Genomic DNA, 18,199 nt, shown 5'->3' with positions numbered 1-18,199 from the left:
AAGTGTTTCTGATATAAACAACGAATGATCGTTCTTCTCTTTTATAATATCTAGAACAATTGTTTCTCTTTTGAAAAGATTCTACTCTAAAATTTTATTATTTGAAATACTCATTTTATCGATCTGAGACCCTCCCATTATATAAAAAATCCTCAATATCCTCAAATTCTTATTATATTAATTGTCCCTGTATTTTATTTCTCATCTAATAGAATTCTATGATCACTCTAATTTATATCAATAGAGCTAAAATGCTGTTGGTGCTGTTCTCTTCGATTTAACTTACATTAACCAACTTTTTCAAAATGCATTTTGTCATTAACTTTACCTTTGATTATCTTGACCATTTCTCAGCAACATATGTATACATCCTGTGCTTCTTCCATGACCAAATTTCTGACTGAGCAGTTGCTATCTGAGTCAGGTTCAGCTATACTCACTCGCGAGCTTTCTCTTCAAACTTGCACACATGAAAAAGCGTTTGACAATTTCCCATGCTTACGAAATATATTCAACCACTCCCATTCCATAAAACTGCACCAACTACATTCGAAACCTTACAAGAAATTATTCAAATATGGAACTGAAACCATCACCTAAAACAGCAGTAATCACATTCTTCCTCTTCTTATTTGTTATTTGTTGTTGCTCAGTTCAGCCACGAAAACTAGCTGGCTCTCCTTCTCCTGCTCCAGTCAGTCTCACTACATATTTCTTTTTTTTCATTGTATATTTTTCTTTTTTCTTTTGATGGGTTCTTGACATTTTTCGGCTCTTTCTCTACAGGCAACAATCGAAGAGCCGAATGCGAAACTGTTCATCGGGGAAGTAATGGGAAGGTGATGATAAGGGGATCGATGCCAGCAAGTTGCCGTGGAAGGTGCTTGGAATGCAGGCCTTGTTTGCCGGTTGAAATCTCAGTCCGCGGAATGGAAATGGAAATGGAAGAATATGAGTACTATCCTCTAGTATGGAAATGCATGTGCAATCACAATATGTTCTCTCCTTAATTTGCTGGCTTTGAGATCTCATGTTTTTGATTTCTTGTATCATATTCATGGCATATGCATATATATATATATATATATATATATAGGAACGGAAATGCTAAAACAATTTTGAGTTTATGCAACATATAAGATAAAAACAGTCGCAAATCAGTGCATTATATATGTTAAAGAAAATAAACAGGAACAAATACTCCAAACAGGAAACATAAGATTTAAGTCTCACCCAATTAGGTGATGATATATCAATTCAAATAAGTTAAGCTTAACGTCAAACTTGAATTAGCTTTAAGCTGAGCTTAATCTGATCCTTGTTAAGTCTTGACTTGAATTCACCCTCAGTTAGACTCATATTTTCGAAACTATCAGGAAATTTCATTAAAACTATGGGAGTTTACTAAGAAAAACCGAAACTATAAACCTGGTACAGATATAAACTACTCTGATTATACCCCAATGTTAGGTTGTCACAAATTAGAAAGTCCAACATTTGACTTTGCTTTTGCATTTTTTTGTTGACTGCGACCGCGTTAATAGACCTTGCCAATGGCTATGTATGACTTTCAATACAAAAACAAAATTTGCCAACTATCTCTAGATTTATCTTTACTATAAATAGAGGTTGCTGTTCCTAAACTTTGTACCAACCAGAACATATACATCGAAAGCAAATATTCAATCTCTGAGAGAAGAAAAGCAAGAGCCAGAAAGTTCAAGATAACTACAATGGAGGGCTTGATTCCTTATCTCATACACGTCGTGAAGAAGCCGACGCCTGCGCACGTTTACAGGACGTTGTCTGATAGTTCCAGCCATAATCGAAGCTACCATTTGTTAGGGGGAGGTGACTCCGTCAATGGCTTTAGTTCCCACAGGCGAACGAGGTCAGAGTTTCAGCCTCCTCCCCTGGAATTCTTCGAAAATCCATCTGGAAATGAAATCATTCGCCAGCGAAACGATAACAAAGTTCCTGTGGGCAGTGGGTTCGAGGTTGGTTCAAATCCTCAGCAAATGAGAAAGGCAGGCAGAAGTTCTTGATTCTTCCAGGCTTCGAAGAAGAAGACGTTGAAACTGAAGATTCAATTGGATTGTTATAAGTGTACATAGAATTAAATGTTTATTATTATTACGATGGTACCAATTCTGTTATGTTGTTACAATTCATTGTATAAAAGCCTCTTTGAGGGAATAGGAGGTTAGTTTGATAATTTCCTTTTTATTATTGAAAGTTAACTATCTTGTTTCATTTGTGAAATTATTTTTTATTAAGAGATTTTAATTGTGTAATACTATGCTCGATAATAATAAATATTAATTTGTGAATTAAATAACATATAATATATAAATTATATAATAATATATCATAATTAATATACAAATTAATATTTATTATTAGGATTGATTCAACCAATCATAAAATTAATGGCGAATTTAAGTTAAATTGAAGGTTATCTTGAAATAGATTTGAATTCAGAATATTAAAGCTTACTTAAATAGTAAATAATAATATCAAGAAAAAGAAGAATGATTAGAATTGGGGAAGAAAAAGAATTAGTAAAGAACCCTTGATGAGTTTTTTGAATTTAAATCAAACTATTTAATTAAAATTTTAACTTAAATTTAATTTGTTAAAGTAAAACATAAATTCGAGTACAATCAATCAATCAATCAATCACAGCCGGAAACTAATATATATATATATATATATATGATAAATTAATCAAAAGCTGCAATTACATAATAACTATATATATATATGTAAAATAACTCATTAAACAAACGCGTCAAGGCCAATCATCCAAAAATGAGGATATGGATGAGACAAAATTTGTGGTCTAACAGGTCAATGATGGCTGCGTTTTGGCAACACGTTGAGTGTATATATGAGTTTTGAATTGACCATCAAAGAATACTTTAATATTTAATTGCAAGTAACATCCTGATGTAACAGTTCAAGAACTCATGTATGCAAAATTTGTTTAAGAGTTAATGCAACAAAAATGGACGGAAGGATAGGCATGTCAAAACAGTTTGCTGGTATGTATGAGCAGGTTATGAGATAAATTACAACTGCTATTAATAATTACTATATAGATCAGATACAAAAAACCTATTGAATTTAGACTAAGTTGATTCCACATGCTTTCATCATTTGCACACAGTCATAAATACCATCAAAATCAAAATTGAAACACAAGTGGAGGACAACAGGGAGTTGCAGTTGATAATCAGAGTCAGACATCAAATTCTTCGATGTCAGTCAAGCTGAACGGTATTCTCATCAGACCCCTTATCAGTTTATACGTACCTCTAAGAATTTTCTGAAAGCTTGATATTTTCTCTTTGCTGCTTGCATTGAATTGACCTAAAGAACCAGCTCAGAGGGTATTCGATTATACATAAACAAGAGCAAATGAAGCCACATGAATGAAAAAAGATCAAATTCTGAATGTAGTCCATTCATGAAGGTGAAAGTGAAACCTTGAAAATAGTCCATTCAGGAAGGTCGGCAAAACATAGTGTATTCATGAACACAAGCAAAAAACTTGTACTATCTGAGACCATTACTGTATTTTTGTATCAAATGAAAACTTCAAAACCAAACCACAAAAAGCATTGCAAACGGTAATCTAATATAAACCTGAAGTTGCTAATTACTATGAAGCTAGGAGTGCTTCCACTTTTGCAATCTGATCTTCTTCATCCTTTGGACTGGGACTCCTGTTAGCATCTTGAAACAGGTCATGCTTCCACTTTTCACCTCCAGCACCATTTGGGCGAAGCCCTTGCCTTCCATCAAATCTATCTCTTCCCCTAAAATCACCACGACCACTGTTGACATACCTCTGTCTCGAAAGATACCCAACCCTTTGTGCTTCTCCCCTGTTTGGCAACCTATCTCCTGAAGATGGCTTCTCCGCTCTATCTGAATGGTGGGAGTCATGAACCCTCTGCTCCCTTCTATCAATTCCTCGTACAGGATTCCTTACATTGACTGATTCTTCTGCTGTTTTATCTACAATATTAGAGTTCAATGAGATCTTCTCTTCCCTAAATGCTCGTCTTTTCTGGGCAGGTGGTGGTGGATCAGTCTCCAATTTGAAGTATTCATCATGGTGCCAAACACTGCTGTTAACCCCTTTACCTTGTGATTTTTCATCTCTTAGCTGTGTATCATATGCTTCATTCTTGTCAGCAGCTCTTTCATCTCTTTGAATCCTTGAATCCCTCCGCCATTCTCGATCTTAAAGAGAAGGAATAGTATTAAGTAAGAGACAGAAATTTGACACAAGAAACAATATAAAAGCTTCAACTAAGAATGTAGATATATGCAAATGGATATCAGGATCAAGAAGCATCAGCTAGTGTTTAGACACAAATAACATTCATACAATGCTAAATGGCATGGCATTATGGATCAAATTTAACATGACACTCATGCCTTTTTCAATTTAAAAAATAAGTAATATAACAAAAAATTTTCTTGATAAGGAACTTCAACACTCACCAGAAGTAGCTCCACGACTAAAGCTTTGACCAACTTGCGCGGCATTACCACGCTCATGGTGCTGTTATAAGACATGCACAGGCAAGCCTAAGATTGTTACATACAAGGAAGCACTCGTATGCATGGGGCCGAACAAGAATCCCGCAACATCAGCCCAGAAAAAAGGTTTGCATACACTGAATAACAACCAAGTAATTGAACTCAACAGAAAATACAGGCTGTTTAGTTGAGAAAACGATCAATCTGGAGGGTGGAGGAATTTTCCTAGTCAACCTGGAAACATGTGTCAAATACTTTGGGCACAGTATGTGCACAGACACATACGCATGACCAGGTACTTTCTCAAACAAGTGGGAGCAAAATTGCACATTTCACTAATACTTTTGATGCATGCAACATAATTGGCTTCCATTTAGTTTAAAACGGTAATCACCTGAATAAGAATTTCAAAAGGCAAGCAAGAGTTACTTATTTTTATATTATATGGGTTTGTCCTTAACGGGATCAATGAGCCTATTACATTTGACTAATTACTGTAGCTATTATGGTTTATAATGTAAGCACATGCACACACAAAAACCCCTTTACATATAGAATAAGGAGTGTTGGTCACATTTAATTGGTACAAAGGGAAGACATACATCACTGCAATTGACAAAATAACTCTTTTAACAGAACATTCAGACAAGCAGTGGACATTGCCCCCTTGCTTTCAAATGGGTTCCCTTCATTTATTCATCATCTTGAATCAATGAAACCATATCTAGACATCTCAGCCAACCCAGATAAACACTAGAATTGCAGCTATTTGAACCGCTTTATTTCCTTTAGGAAAGACACTGGGTAAAAAAAGGAAATTGGAAAGTCTTACTTTTTGATAGGAATAGAGAATTCTTACTTCAATTGCTGTTGACATTCCTAATCAAGATACAAAAAATTCTTACTACTCAGTGGGTACTATATGCACTAATGTTTTTTAGATGAAATCTAAAAATATCTTAGATGTAATCTTTTAGCACTTTGCAGTCAAATAAATAATCAATTATATAAGCAAAGCAGCCAAAATTAGTTAAGAGGAAAAAATAAACAACTGAATAATGAATAGTCATAAACTGACACAAAAACCTGAAAATAAGTTTGATAGCGTGGTATATCAGTTGGATCAGAAGAATGCTTGTTTTTCTCCAGAATACTGGGGTTCTGGGCAGTTTCTTTGGTAAGAGAACCAGTTTCAACCTTAGAATCAGGTGCAGATGGAGTCCCAAGTGGTAATGCATCTCGTAGCCAGTGGCGGCGTGTTTGATCCTGATCTACATGGTCTTCAACATCCAAATTATTGCTGCTGGGTACTTTTTCTGTTGCAGGTTTCCCATCCCTTCTAGGCTTTTTAGGACTAAGAACACCAACATTTATAAGAAGCCAAACTAGGATTTAAAGACCACAAATAATTATCACATGCTCCTAAATTGCCAAATAAGCTAAGGGAACAAAAATCATGCCACACTTCAATACATTTAAATTCACAAAAAAAAGATACTGCATTCAAAGCACACCAATCAGTCATATATCAGACAATTAGCCTACAAACTCATCAGAAAAAAATGAATGTAATTCAGTATAGCACAGCTAAATTCATGTGAAAGAAAAGAGGGAAAGAACATAATTGAAATTAGTGGAAGAAGGAAAATTGTTGCTCCAAATTCACCTGTAAATAACATATAAGGAACAATAAGCAACCACCGTGGATTAAAATATTACAAACTCAGAGGTGAAAAATCAGAGTCCGATATTTTCCATTCCTTATATGTTTTATCTCATCACAGATAAAACGTCACCCCTAAGCCCCATAATTCAGAACATGTAATCAAAATGAATAACTAAAATTTCTACGATTCACCAATATTGCATTTGCCCAATCTCACAGATATGCTCCAACTAATAACAGACTGAGCAGGCAAAGGAGGTCACGCAACATCAAATTACAATATAAGATACAGCAATAAGCGCTTGCATTACATAATGCATGAATAAGCGAATAAGTACACGAATTTTTTCATGAAAATGTATGTACTAAATGTATCCGAACTAGATTGCATTTCCAACTTACAGTTTTCATATGCTGTGCTTGAAAGGATATGTTTTTATTCATTTTTCTTAGACTAGATAAATTAGTTTGTACTAACGGCAGATAAAGACTCATGCTTAACAACTTATAGATTTTCAATAAATTACATTTTCCTAACTTCAAAAATGAACGAAAAACCTTAAGGGGCAGTTGATTCTTCATAAATTGACTGGGCATTTTCAACCAACATGCAATCCAACAAAATCCATCTGGATTTTAACATCACCGATGAAAAAAGAGAGGAAATTGTACCTGGGTTCTCGGTGATATCTAGAACGGTGTCGTCTGGAGTCAGTTTCCCGACCCTCGCGTCGTGACATTGGGTTGGTTTAGAGAATTAGGGTTCTTCCAGTGGCTGTAGAAGCTGCTAATACAATAAAGTATGTTTTTGTATATTTTATATGAGATGGCATCATCATGTGCTCACAGCCACACGATCAAATTACTGGTCAAAATGTACGGTCAGGATGGCGTAACAAGTCAACACAGAGAAAAATAACCTTGAAATTTTCTTAAAAGATTATATTAGTTGATGACAAAAGTTAGTGATAAGTTTGTAGTTGTAATAGAATCGTAGGGCCGCAAACTACCCGAGCTAATAGCTCATGTTTCTGTTTGTATTGGTTTGATTATCGTCTTTCGAAAACATAATAAAATACAGGGTGTTATTTTCAACGCATGGTGACACTCTTGTTTATATATGATGACTATTTTCTAGGTTTTCTCCAAATTATTAAGTTAGGCCAAGCCTCTTCCATTTGGTGCTTTTGTTCTTGACTCAACCCGGATTCTTAACTTACCCAAAAAAAAAAAAACCCAGATTCTCACAACTGTATGCAGCAAACCAAGAATGACGAACTCCAACTCCAAGCATAGGAAAAAGAAGAGAAAAGGCATAAGCAAAGGGCCACCATTGTTTTCTGAAGTTGGAGCAGAAGCCAGAGGTTCTTTTTATATCTTAATCTTTCGATACTTTGCCTTACATGTTTCTCCTGTTTGCAATTAAACCTTCTCTGATTTTTGTTGAATGTTAATTTATTCTGAAGTTAGATTTCTTTTGGAAGGTAATAAAGATACCAAGCAAGAAATTAGTCTCTCCTACTTTAAGCTGAACAGAATCATTGGAAACAATAGGGTTTTAAGGGAATTTAGGTCCAACCGAAACGTGAAAAGAATTGAAGAGAAGACTGACCTTTCTTTATCACCGTCCTCTTCTGGTTTTAAAAACCTGCTGTCTTATTTGTATTGGAAATTTTCTTGGTAGTGGGTTGGGCTGGATTCAATCCAGGCTGAACTGTAACTGGGTCTAGTTTGAAATAGGTTTGAATCCAAACTTGAAATTGACGAACTGAGATTTGAACTCAACTTGAAAACATTTTAATTGGATTCGATCCAAATCAGTTTGATCTTGGATATTCATATCAACTCGAATTTGAACCCAATACTTGACTTGAACCTGACTCCTTCGATTCGTGCTCGGGTAGTTCAAATGGAATTCAGCCCTACTAATACGGTTGGTTGTTCACCTCTTCTGTAGTTTTTCTAATCAGGAAATGACTTAGGCCGTAAGGACAAGGCATTTGAATTTTCTATGTATTTGTATATGCAGCTTCTCTGGAACTTGAAATTTATTTTTATTTAACTAAACTTGCAGGTTTGTTTGAGAAGGGGTACGTCAAGGATCATAAATTTAGCATATCAGCCCAAAGGAGCACAGGAATGGTACTTGAATTTAAGAACACCAATTTTTAGCTATGGGTCAACTATATATATGCATATATGTGTCATACCTTTAAACTTAACCATGCATGATCATTATGACTTTCAATATTCAATCCATAATGTGGACTAGCAAGATTATTAATTTTTCTGGTAAGGTGAGGGGCAAACCCAAAAGCAAAAGGAAAAAAAGGATCAAGGAGGAGCTAAGGTTCCTCTAAAATCATGCTTAATGATCTCTTATAGGTTTGAGAGGGTCTTCAAAGAACACAAAGAAAGCATTAACGAATATTAGATGTTTTTTCGTAACCTAGTCCGTTGCATGTTTGGCATCTCGGGTAGAACGTAAATTGCTTATGTTTCAACTCAAAGAAAGCATGCTTTGAATGCCAATAATAGGACTGATGTTATGACCTACAATGGGTTCCTCGTTGTAAACAAGATGGACAACATCCTTGCAATCAAACTTTGGTAGAATATTGGGCAAATGATGATCCAAGCAAACTTAAGGCCATAGTAAATAGCCCACAATTCTATGGTTAGGGGTGCACAAAACTCTAGTGGCAACATAAAACCACCCATGAACATTCTCTGCTTCAGGATGGATTCAATTTGAGCGGCTCAAACTTGGTCAATGTTCAAATCAAAGTAGCCGAATTTGACAAGGGGTAGCCCTAGCTTGACATTGAGTCGCCAAAAAGTTGTCCATAGGTTCATTATCTTCAACAATTTTTCTTGTTCTTTGACGATGATTCTTTTTTTAATTCTCTGACAACGACCCTTCATCTTCTTCAGTGGCTTCTTTGATGAACTCATTGTCAATTGGACAAGTTGAGCTCGATCTTGAGTTGATACTAGGTCTAATTCCAAAGACTAGGCTAGTTTCGTAAAAAATGTTGTCTTTGTTTTATACAAGGACAGGAGACTAAGCTCTTCTTGACTTTTCGGGTGACAAACAACTTTCTAAGAAACAATATAGATCTTTCTACTATTCATATCACCCCCAAAAGATGTTTTGATTTGTATATGCTCAACATCATTGATCGTAACTTTGGGAAGAATAGGCTAATTGCATTGTATATTGAGGGAGACTCTAAAGGACTGACTTGACAAAAGTCTATGTGCTAGCAGGAGGATGAGTTCTAGACTTCCAACCTGAAAGCCTAAGCTCAGCTCTGTCCAAAATTTTGTCATAAGTATGCCTTTTAATGACAGGACCCATCCTGACCCGCTAATCTTATAACCTCTGAGAATATCATTATACGTTTAGAAGGGTGAAATGCATCCTGTATTTCTATTTGAAAAACTTTTCTATACCATATCCTAAATCCATAACATGCATAAAGGAAACTATATATATATATATATATATATATAGAGATTTCCACCAATCCATGCTACTATTTTTCAAGGATTCACAATAAATACAATAAAATTTCATAAGATTTTGAATGTAATTTATACCTAAAAATTTATAAAGAAGAAAAACTTATTCCCACTCACTGATTTGGGTTGTCTCCAAGTCAGTGTTAAAATCTTTTGTTAATCTCCCTTCTTCTTCACCTATTCAAACCAATTGGAAACAACATAGTTAGAATTTTGGAAATCCCTAAATTGAACAATGAATCAAACCCTAAAATTATTTGAACAAAAATTGAATATCCCAACCCATTTTCCTATCAATTTCTTTTTCCCTTCTTTTCTTCTTTTTCTTTTTCTTTTTCTCCTTCTCTTCTCTCTTTTTCTTTTCCTCCTTCTCTTCGTTGGCGCCTCTGGAGCTTTTCGTTGAAGAATAAAAGAAACTAAAGCCTAATGACTTTATTAATATCTGGAATGATAAGGTCCAAGGTCTGATTACAGGTTTATTTTATGATTTCTTGGCTTTAATCAGGATGTATTTTGACATGTACTCATATAAAGGCTAAAGGCCTATAGATGATATTATATTACGTGCTAGGATATGGGGTAGAAAAGTTTTTCAAACAGAAATACAGGATGCATTTTGTCCTTCTAAGCCTATAATGGTATTTTCAGAGGTTATAAGATTAGCGGGTCGGGATGGGTCCTGTCAACTTGGTATCAGAGTAAAGGTTTTAGATTCCAAGGGCATTTCAAGAAGCATGCATATAAGTTTTCTAAATCAATTTTAATTGCATTATAGACACCAATATGAGGTGACGTGGCCAAGCTCGCACGAGACCTCTTGGGGATTTATTAACTCCTCAAGTTGTAAGAAGGGAAAATGAACCAGTAGAGGATGTGGTGGGAGAGTCGGTTGCCCATGGACCAGATTCTCAAGTGCCACTTGTAGACTCTGTTGTACATAGTCCTGATGTAGGTATTAAACCTGTAGTTGAGCCAAATGTGGAGCCTCAAACTGATGGGATTAATGTGGAGCAAGCTATTAGTAGACTGGCTCAGTTAGTCACTAGAGTGACTCAAAATCAGATTCTAGTGCATCAAGAGAGTGTAAACACCATTGAAAGAGCAAGAAAATTGGGTGTTAAAACCTTTGATGGGATTGGAGATCCTATAGTTGCAGAGTCCTGGATGATTAAGACTGAACGTATATTTGAGATGATGAAGTGTTCAGACTCTCAGAAACTACGGTTTGCTACTTTCCTTTTGGAGGGTAAGACATATCATTGGTGGAAAATGGTACAACAAAAATACAGGGATTCGACAACAATAACTTGGGAAAACTTTTGTCAGGAATTTTCAGATCACTACTATTCAAGGGTGTATCAAGATACAAAAAGAAGTGAATTTCTTAGACTGACCCAAGGAAATATGTCGGTGGAGGAATATATGATCTCAGGGCCTAGCAATACTCTCTCACCCACTTCATTCCAACACAATGGAGTTCTGCATTTTCTACCATACAAGGCTTCATACGGAGGCATTCCAATGCTAGCTTGATACCTATTGTTGTAGGCAAATTCTGCTAAAGGTAAATAGTTATCCCAACTACCTTTGAACTCCATCACACAAGCCCTTAACATATCTTCTAAGGTCTGGATAGTTCTTTCTGATTGTCCATCAGTTTGAGAGTAAAAGGTTGTGCTAAATTTCAACTTTGTACCCAAGGCATTTTGTAAACTTGGCCAAAACCGAGAAGTAAACCTAGGATCTCTGTCTGATACTATAGATACTGGAGCACCATGAAGACGTACAATCTCAGCTACATAAATACTCGCCAACTTATCAAGTGAGTGTGTGGTTTTGATTGGCAGAAAATGGGCTGATTTTGTTAGACGATCCATAATGGCCCAAATGCCATCATACCCATTCTTGGTACGGGGAAGGCCTGACACAAAATTCATGGTGATATGATCCCATTTCCATTGAGGAATAGGAAGCGGTTGCAAAAGTCCAGCAGGTCTTTGATGTTCAACTTTCACTTGCTGGCACACTAAACATCTGGAAACAAATTCTGCGATCTCTCTTTTCATTCTTTGCCACCAATAATGATCCCTCAAGGTACGATACATCTTAGTACTACCTGGATGTAAGGCATAGGCTGAGGCATGAACCTTTTCTAAAATTTCCTTCTTTAATTCCTTGTGATCTGGTACGCAAATTCTATCTCCCATCAACACCATGAAGACGTACAATCTCAGCTACATAAATACTCGCCAATTTATTCATATATTCCTCCACCGACATACTTCCTTGGGTCAGTCTAAGAAATTCACTTCTTTTTGTATCTTGATACACCCTTGAATAGTAGTGATTTGAAAATTTCTGACAAAAGTTTTCCCAAGTTATTGTTGTCGAATCCTTATATTTTTGTTGTACCATTTTTCACCAATGATATGCCTTACCCTCCAAAAGGAAAGTAGCAAACCGTAGTTTCTGAGAGTTTGAACACTCCATCACCTCAAATATACGTTCAGTCCTAATCATCCAGGACTCTACAACTGTAGGATATCCAATCCCATCAAAGGTTTTGACACCCAATTATCTTGCCCTTTCAATGGTGTTTACACTCTCTTGATGTACTAGAATCTAATTTTGAGTCAGTCTACCAATAGCTTGCTCCACATTTGGCTCAGTTACGGGTTCAATACCTACATCAGGACTATGTACAACAGAGTCTACAAGTGGCACTTGAGAATCTGGTCCATGGGCAACCGACTCTCCCACCACATCCTTTATTGATTCATTTTCCCTTCTTACAATTTGAGGAGTTAATAAATCCCCAAGAGGTCTCGTGCGAGCTTGGCCACGTCGCCTCATATTGGTATCTACAATGCAATTAAAATTGATTTAGAAAACTTATATGCCTTGAAATGCCCTTGGAATCTAAAACCTTTGCTCTGATACCAAGTTGATAGGACCCATCCCGACCCGCTAATCCTATAACCTTTGAAAATACCATTATAGGCTTAGAAGGGCAAAATGCATGCTGTATTTTTGTTTGAAAAACTTTTCAACCCCATATCCTAGCACGTAATATAATATCATCTATAGGCCTTCAGCCTTTATATGAGTACATATCAAAATACATCCTGATTAAAGCCAAAAAATCATAAAATAAACCTGTAATCAGGCCTCCGACTTTATCATTCCAAATATTAATAAAGCCATTAGGCTTTAGTTTCTTTTATTCTTCAACGAAAAGCTCCAGAGGCGTCGACGAAGAGAAGGAGGAAAAGAAAAAGAGAGAAGGAGAAAAGGAAGAAGAAAAGAAGGGAAAAAGAAATTGATAGGAAAAGGGGTTGGGATATTCAATTTTTGTTCAAATAATTTTAGGGTTTGATTTCATTGTTCAATTTGGGGATTTCCAAAATTTTAACCATGTTGTTTTCAATTGGTTTGAATAGGTGAAGAAAAAGGGAGAATAACAAAAGATTTTAACACTGACTTGGAGACAACCCAAATCAGTGAGTGGGAATAAGTTTTTTTTCTTTATAAATTTTTGGGTATAAATTATATTTAAAACCTTGTGAAATTTTATGGTATTTATTGTGAATCTTTGAAAAATAGTGGAATGGATTGGTGAAAATCTCTCAAAAGAGAAAAAGAAAAAAAAAATGGATATATATATATAGTTTCCTTTATGCATGTTATGGATTTAGGATATGGTGTAGAAAAGTTTTTCAAATAAAAATACAGGATGCATTTCGCCCTTCTAAGAGTATAATGGTATTCTCAGAGGTTATAGGATTAACGGGTCGGGATGGGTCCTGTCATTTAATCTGGCTTGAGAAAATGGGAACACCCAAATTGTTTCCAATGGTTTGAGTTCTCACAAAGCAACCAGAGACCATCAAACAGATTCTAATGATTTCAACCTGATCAAAGTTGGCCTTGGCAAAAAGGAGCAAATCATTGGCGAACATCAAATGGTATACCTGAAGGAGATTTCTACCCACCTCAAAGGGACGCCAAACACTATTACTGACTCCATAAGAGATACGAAGAATCAGCTTTTCCATGCAAAGGACAAAAGTGTAAGGGATATGAGATTCCTTGTCTTATAACTCGTAACAGTGGGAAGGCTTCGATTCGGGTACCATTCCATAGGACCTGGAAAAAGATAGAAGAAATACAATCCATAATAAGAAAAACAAGATCACCAGGTATACCAACCAAATCAAGAGTTTTTGTGATGAAACTCCAACTCAGTTTGGCGTATGCTTTCTCAAGGTCAATCTTAACAGTCATATATTGTCTCCTGGTATCTTTCTTATTGAATGAAAGGTTTCCTGAACCATAACAATGTTTGCATGGATATGTCTTCCGAGAACAAAAGAAACCTGAAACAGCAAAGGTTTTCAAATGGTTTGTTATCACCTTGGTAAGCATACATTGCAAAGGGATGTGAAAGCATCTTGGAAATCTCAATCTTAGGAATTAGAGAGATGACACTCTCATTGATCTTATTATCAATGGAGCCCTTTCAAAAAGCTTGTTGGACCATGCCTGTGAGAGTGGCCTACAATGTTCCAATTGGCTTGGTAAAAACCCGAGGGCCTGAAGCTTCGAAAGCTCCCATACTTCAGACCACATGAAAAACTTCAGTGACAACCACGTTAATGAGCCCACGGCTATTATTATGATAGATAGACCAAAAAGAGCTGGAGGTTTGGATATGCCTCTTGAGATAAACCTCCTCTGTAAACAGATTCTTAAAGCAACTCACAACATGAGAGGTAAGAGTTTCTTCTTCATCTATCCAACTATCTCCTTCGTCTCTGACTTTTCAAGCTTAACTGTGGTATGGGGTAACAAGATAATTAGTTTGTATTTTGCTATGCATGTTCATGTTCAATTATAAATGCACTGTACAGCTCTTACCTGAATTCAGAACAGAAGCAGGATATGAATGATCAACGAATTACAAAAGCCATTTAATTGTTGAATTTCACTAATAAAGACAGCATTGCCGCCATCCCATTGTAAATCTGTGATTATTTAGTGTTCAATGTTGAAATGAATCACTGCATCCATTCATGTTTTCAAGCAAAATTAGAATGCCTTCTGCGTTGTTTTCAGGCCCTTACTTCAGCGTCAGTGAAACTTGGAAAGTACTATGATGCATATCTTGCAGCAAAATACAATTGCCAGAACGCTACCTTTGATGTAAAATTTGATTCCAAATTACAGGCAAGTTTATTTTCTTTAAAAGCCATCCGAGATCAAATTTAAAAGTTGTTCTCTGCTGCAAAACATTATATACTTTCACATACTTCAGCATTGAGCATTTCAGCGTGTATCATATTTTTCTTGTTATGGAATTGGCAGCTTTTAGGAAGCCTCTGTTACAGTGGAAAGTTTTTGCCATCCATGAGGACTTAGCTTCCTTGATACTGCCTCATTACAGCTACAGTGAGGCATAAATCATTTGGTTGCCAGTTGTGTATGAGATTGTAGTTGTGAGTTTAATAAGTGGATTATACTAAGCCTGGTGGATTATATGACATTGGATTAAGAAAAATCACATTTTTCACAACTTGAACGCCCATAGAATTAAAATGCTCATAAATTATGAACTATTATAAGTAACTTACATGCATAACCAAGTAAAAACTAAAAATTTGGTCAATCTAGGACAAGCAAGGGTCAATCCAATCCATGACATGCTAAAGCATAAAAATTTGAGTAAGCCATGCATGAGAACAAGCCCGTAATTTTGCAAGTCTATGCTATGGTTGTTTGTTAGAAACCCAACCAATATTTAATCAATCAATAGTAAGCATATTCAAACACAACATCTTAAACAAAGGAAATGACTATTTTATTGATAAATGGGGTTCAATATTTATAATAAGTGAATAAACTGGGAATTCAAGGAGCCGTGAGCTCTCTATTCCAACCATTCAAGACATTGGAAACCTCCCAAACCATCTTAAAAGATTGCCTACAGCCAAAGCTGTGTGTACCCTAATTTCTTCCTTCCTCTATTTTTCAACCCTCACTACGCTATATATATAATAAGCCATACCCTGTAGAATTGGGACATATGTCCCAAAACCTAGGTCCTAACATTGTCTTGCCAGGTTCAAATAAGTAATCTTACTGGTTCATAACATGATGAAAAGGCATGCAAATCACACATGACTAAGTACAAGCTAGTAACCTTGCTAATATGCAGAGCTAAATACAACTTTTCTAAACCTAATCACTACATTCTTTTATGTTTTCAAGCAAACTTATAATTTCTTCTGCATTGTTTTCAGATCCTTACATCAGCTGTAGCCTCTGTGAAACTTGGAAAGTACTCTTCTGCATATCTTGCAGCAAAATACAATTGCAAGACTGCTACCATTGATGTAAACATTGATTCCAAATCACAGGTAAGTTTATTTTCTTTAAAGTGATCCAAGATCAATTGTAAAAGTTGTTCTCTGCTACAAAATATCATTAACTTATACGTATTTCAGCATTGGCCATCTACTTATATTTTTCTTCTTGTTTCTTGTGGCAGCTTTCAGGAAGCCTCAGTTTCAGTGGAAAGTTTTCTCCATCCACGAAGACTATAGCTTACTTGAAATTGCCAAATTGCAGCTCCAGTGAGGTGCAGACCATTAATCACTTGGTTGCTAGTTGTGACTACGATTGTCGTTATGAGGTTTACTGGTGGTTTATACTGAGCCTGATAGGATTATATAACATACGTTTAAGAAACAAATCACGTTTTTCACATCTTGAGCACCCAAAAAAATTGAAAAGCTCATAAATTATGCAATCATCAAAAGAAATCGTATACAACTGATGGAAATCCTGTAGTTTAAGATCATATAATCTGTAAACCTAACAACTCCATAAGAATCTATTTGGTTCCCCAGACTTAAGACTGTGGTATTAACTGCAAAGCATGTACCTTCTTTTTTCTCTATGCAGCTCAAGATTTGCTACTTCCACAAAAACTTTGCTTTAGCTACGTCCATTCTTCTAAACCAGTCGCCAGAAGTGATGCTGTCAGCATCTATAGGAACTCCAAAATTTGCTTTAGGTGTGGAGGCAAAATACAAGACAAAAAGCTGTTCTGCTTGCTATAATGTAGGCATAAAACTCGCAAATCCCAAGTGCAATGCTTCAATAACTTTGTAGGTCATTTTTTTCCCAAGTGAAAAACACTGAAAAAGAAACCGAAATTATAACCTTATGCATTTTGGTGCAATAATACATCTTCTAACATAGAGTTGATGCAATTTGATTACTTGTTAACTTATGGGTGCCAACTAGTTAATTTTATTTCAAATGGTTTATTGTTGTTGTACCAAAGTTCTTTTAGATCAAATCTCACTCGTATGAGGCTAAATTTTGGGATTGAGAAAGAGGAAGGGAAATGGATATGATAACAATTGATGCTTTACATGCATTGTATTGCACACAAGTCTACTAATACTTCCCCAATGAGCAAAATTTAATACTAGCTACTTTGCTTGTAAACATTCAGGGCCAACCAGGGTGACTTGCTGAAAGCCTCATATGTCCACCGCTTTAAACACCCAAAGGAGATTTCCGTGGGGGCAGAGATCAACAGGACGTTCTCAAAGAAGGAAAGTACTTTTACAGTTGGAGCATCATACATTGTGGATCATCTCACAAGAGTAAAGATGAAGCTCAACAATCAGGGAAAGCTCGAGACTCTCTTGAGACATAAATTCAGGCCGAAGTCACACTTATCAATCTCTGGTGAAGTGGACATGAAAGCTCTTTACAGGATTCCTAGAATTGGCTTGGCTGTGGCTCTCAAGCTTTGAAGGGTCTTTCAATCAGCAATAGTAAATAAGCAGGATAAGAAACTTTCATACCCTTTAATGATTGTGGTTCATTGTTCTGGCATAGGGAAAGGGGATAAAATGCAGATACACCCTTTTTCTCTTTCAGAACGTGGGTGGTTAGAAATTATCTCTCTTAACTTCCAAGAACAATTATCAGCTTGAGTATCAATGTTTTTTCCAATCCAGTGGCTAAAAAGTTACTCTTTCTTTAGCCATAAATTATAATTTTATCTATACCAGAAATTAAAAGAGATACTTTTTCTCCGTGTCCTGCTTCAGCCTTGAATTATGAGCAAGAGGTCAGTACAGTGCTAAGATCCAAGTTTAAACTAAAATGGTCTTCTGGTGCTCGGTAACCAATTGGTTTCAGTTCGGATCATATTTCAACTCAAACCTTCATAGTAACAAACTTTTCTACAGAGTCTGTTCAAGCAGCAAGATCACAGCGAAGTTAACTGTGAGATTTGAGCTTGTGGCACCATTTTACTAGAAGCTCTTCAACAGTGGCATCCATTCGGGTACCAAATCCTCCCCAAACCAACATATGACTCCAGTCCCCCATTGTCGAGCCAGTCACTTCATGCACAGCCACAATCATACCCAT

The 18,199-nt window shown here is 36.0% G+C and overlaps 2 protein-coding genes across 3 annotated transcripts; one reads left to right on the top strand and one right to left on the bottom strand.

Annotated features, from left to right (window-relative positions):
• Nucleotides 1-3,435: 3,435 nt before the first annotated feature.
• Nucleotides 3,436-7,070, bottom strand: LOC123227577. Its single transcript, XM_044652628.1, has 4 exons — nucleotides 6,893-7,070; nucleotides 5,641-5,908; nucleotides 4,516-4,576; nucleotides 3,436-4,251 (listed from the first exon to the last, which is right to left on the bottom strand). Exons 1-4 carry the CDS (start codon nucleotides 6,958-6,960, stop codon nucleotides 3,665-3,667), a joined length of 984 nt encoding a protein of 327 aa, XP_044508563.1. The 5' UTR covers nucleotides 6,961-7,070; the 3' UTR covers nucleotides 3,436-3,664.
• A 131-nt stretch (nucleotides 7,071-7,201) lies between these two features.
• Nucleotides 7,202-17,873, top strand: LOC123227576 (putative mitochondrial outer membrane protein porin 5). Of its 2 annotated transcripts, none has more exons than XM_044652625.1 (7): nucleotides 7,202-7,584; nucleotides 8,295-8,362; nucleotides 14,861-14,971; nucleotides 16,045-16,161; nucleotides 16,293-16,382; nucleotides 16,709-16,914; nucleotides 17,268-17,873. In XM_044652625.1, exons 1-7 carry the CDS (start codon nucleotides 7,491-7,493, stop codon nucleotides 17,572-17,574), a joined length of 993 nt encoding a protein of 330 aa, XP_044508560.1. In that variant the 5' UTR covers nucleotides 7,202-7,490; the 3' UTR covers nucleotides 17,575-17,873. The 2 variants fall into 2 exon arrangements, with proteins under 2 accessions (XP_044508560.1, XP_044508562.1); XM_044652627.1 differs by having other exon boundaries at nucleotides 7,206-7,584; nucleotides 16,709-16,867; nucleotides 17,268-17,421.
• Nucleotides 17,874-18,199: the final 326 nt, after the last annotated feature.

Source organism: Mangifera indica, chromosome 10 (genome assembly GCF_011075055.1).
Source record: "Mangifera indica cultivar Alphonso chromosome 10, CATAS_Mindica_2.1, whole genome shotgun sequence".
Lineage (NCBI taxonomy): Eukaryota > Viridiplantae > Streptophyta > Magnoliopsida > Sapindales > Anacardiaceae > Mangifera > Mangifera indica.
The sequence above is the reverse complement of the archived record's forward strand: the minus strand, read 5'-3'. Positions and strand labels throughout refer to the sequence as shown.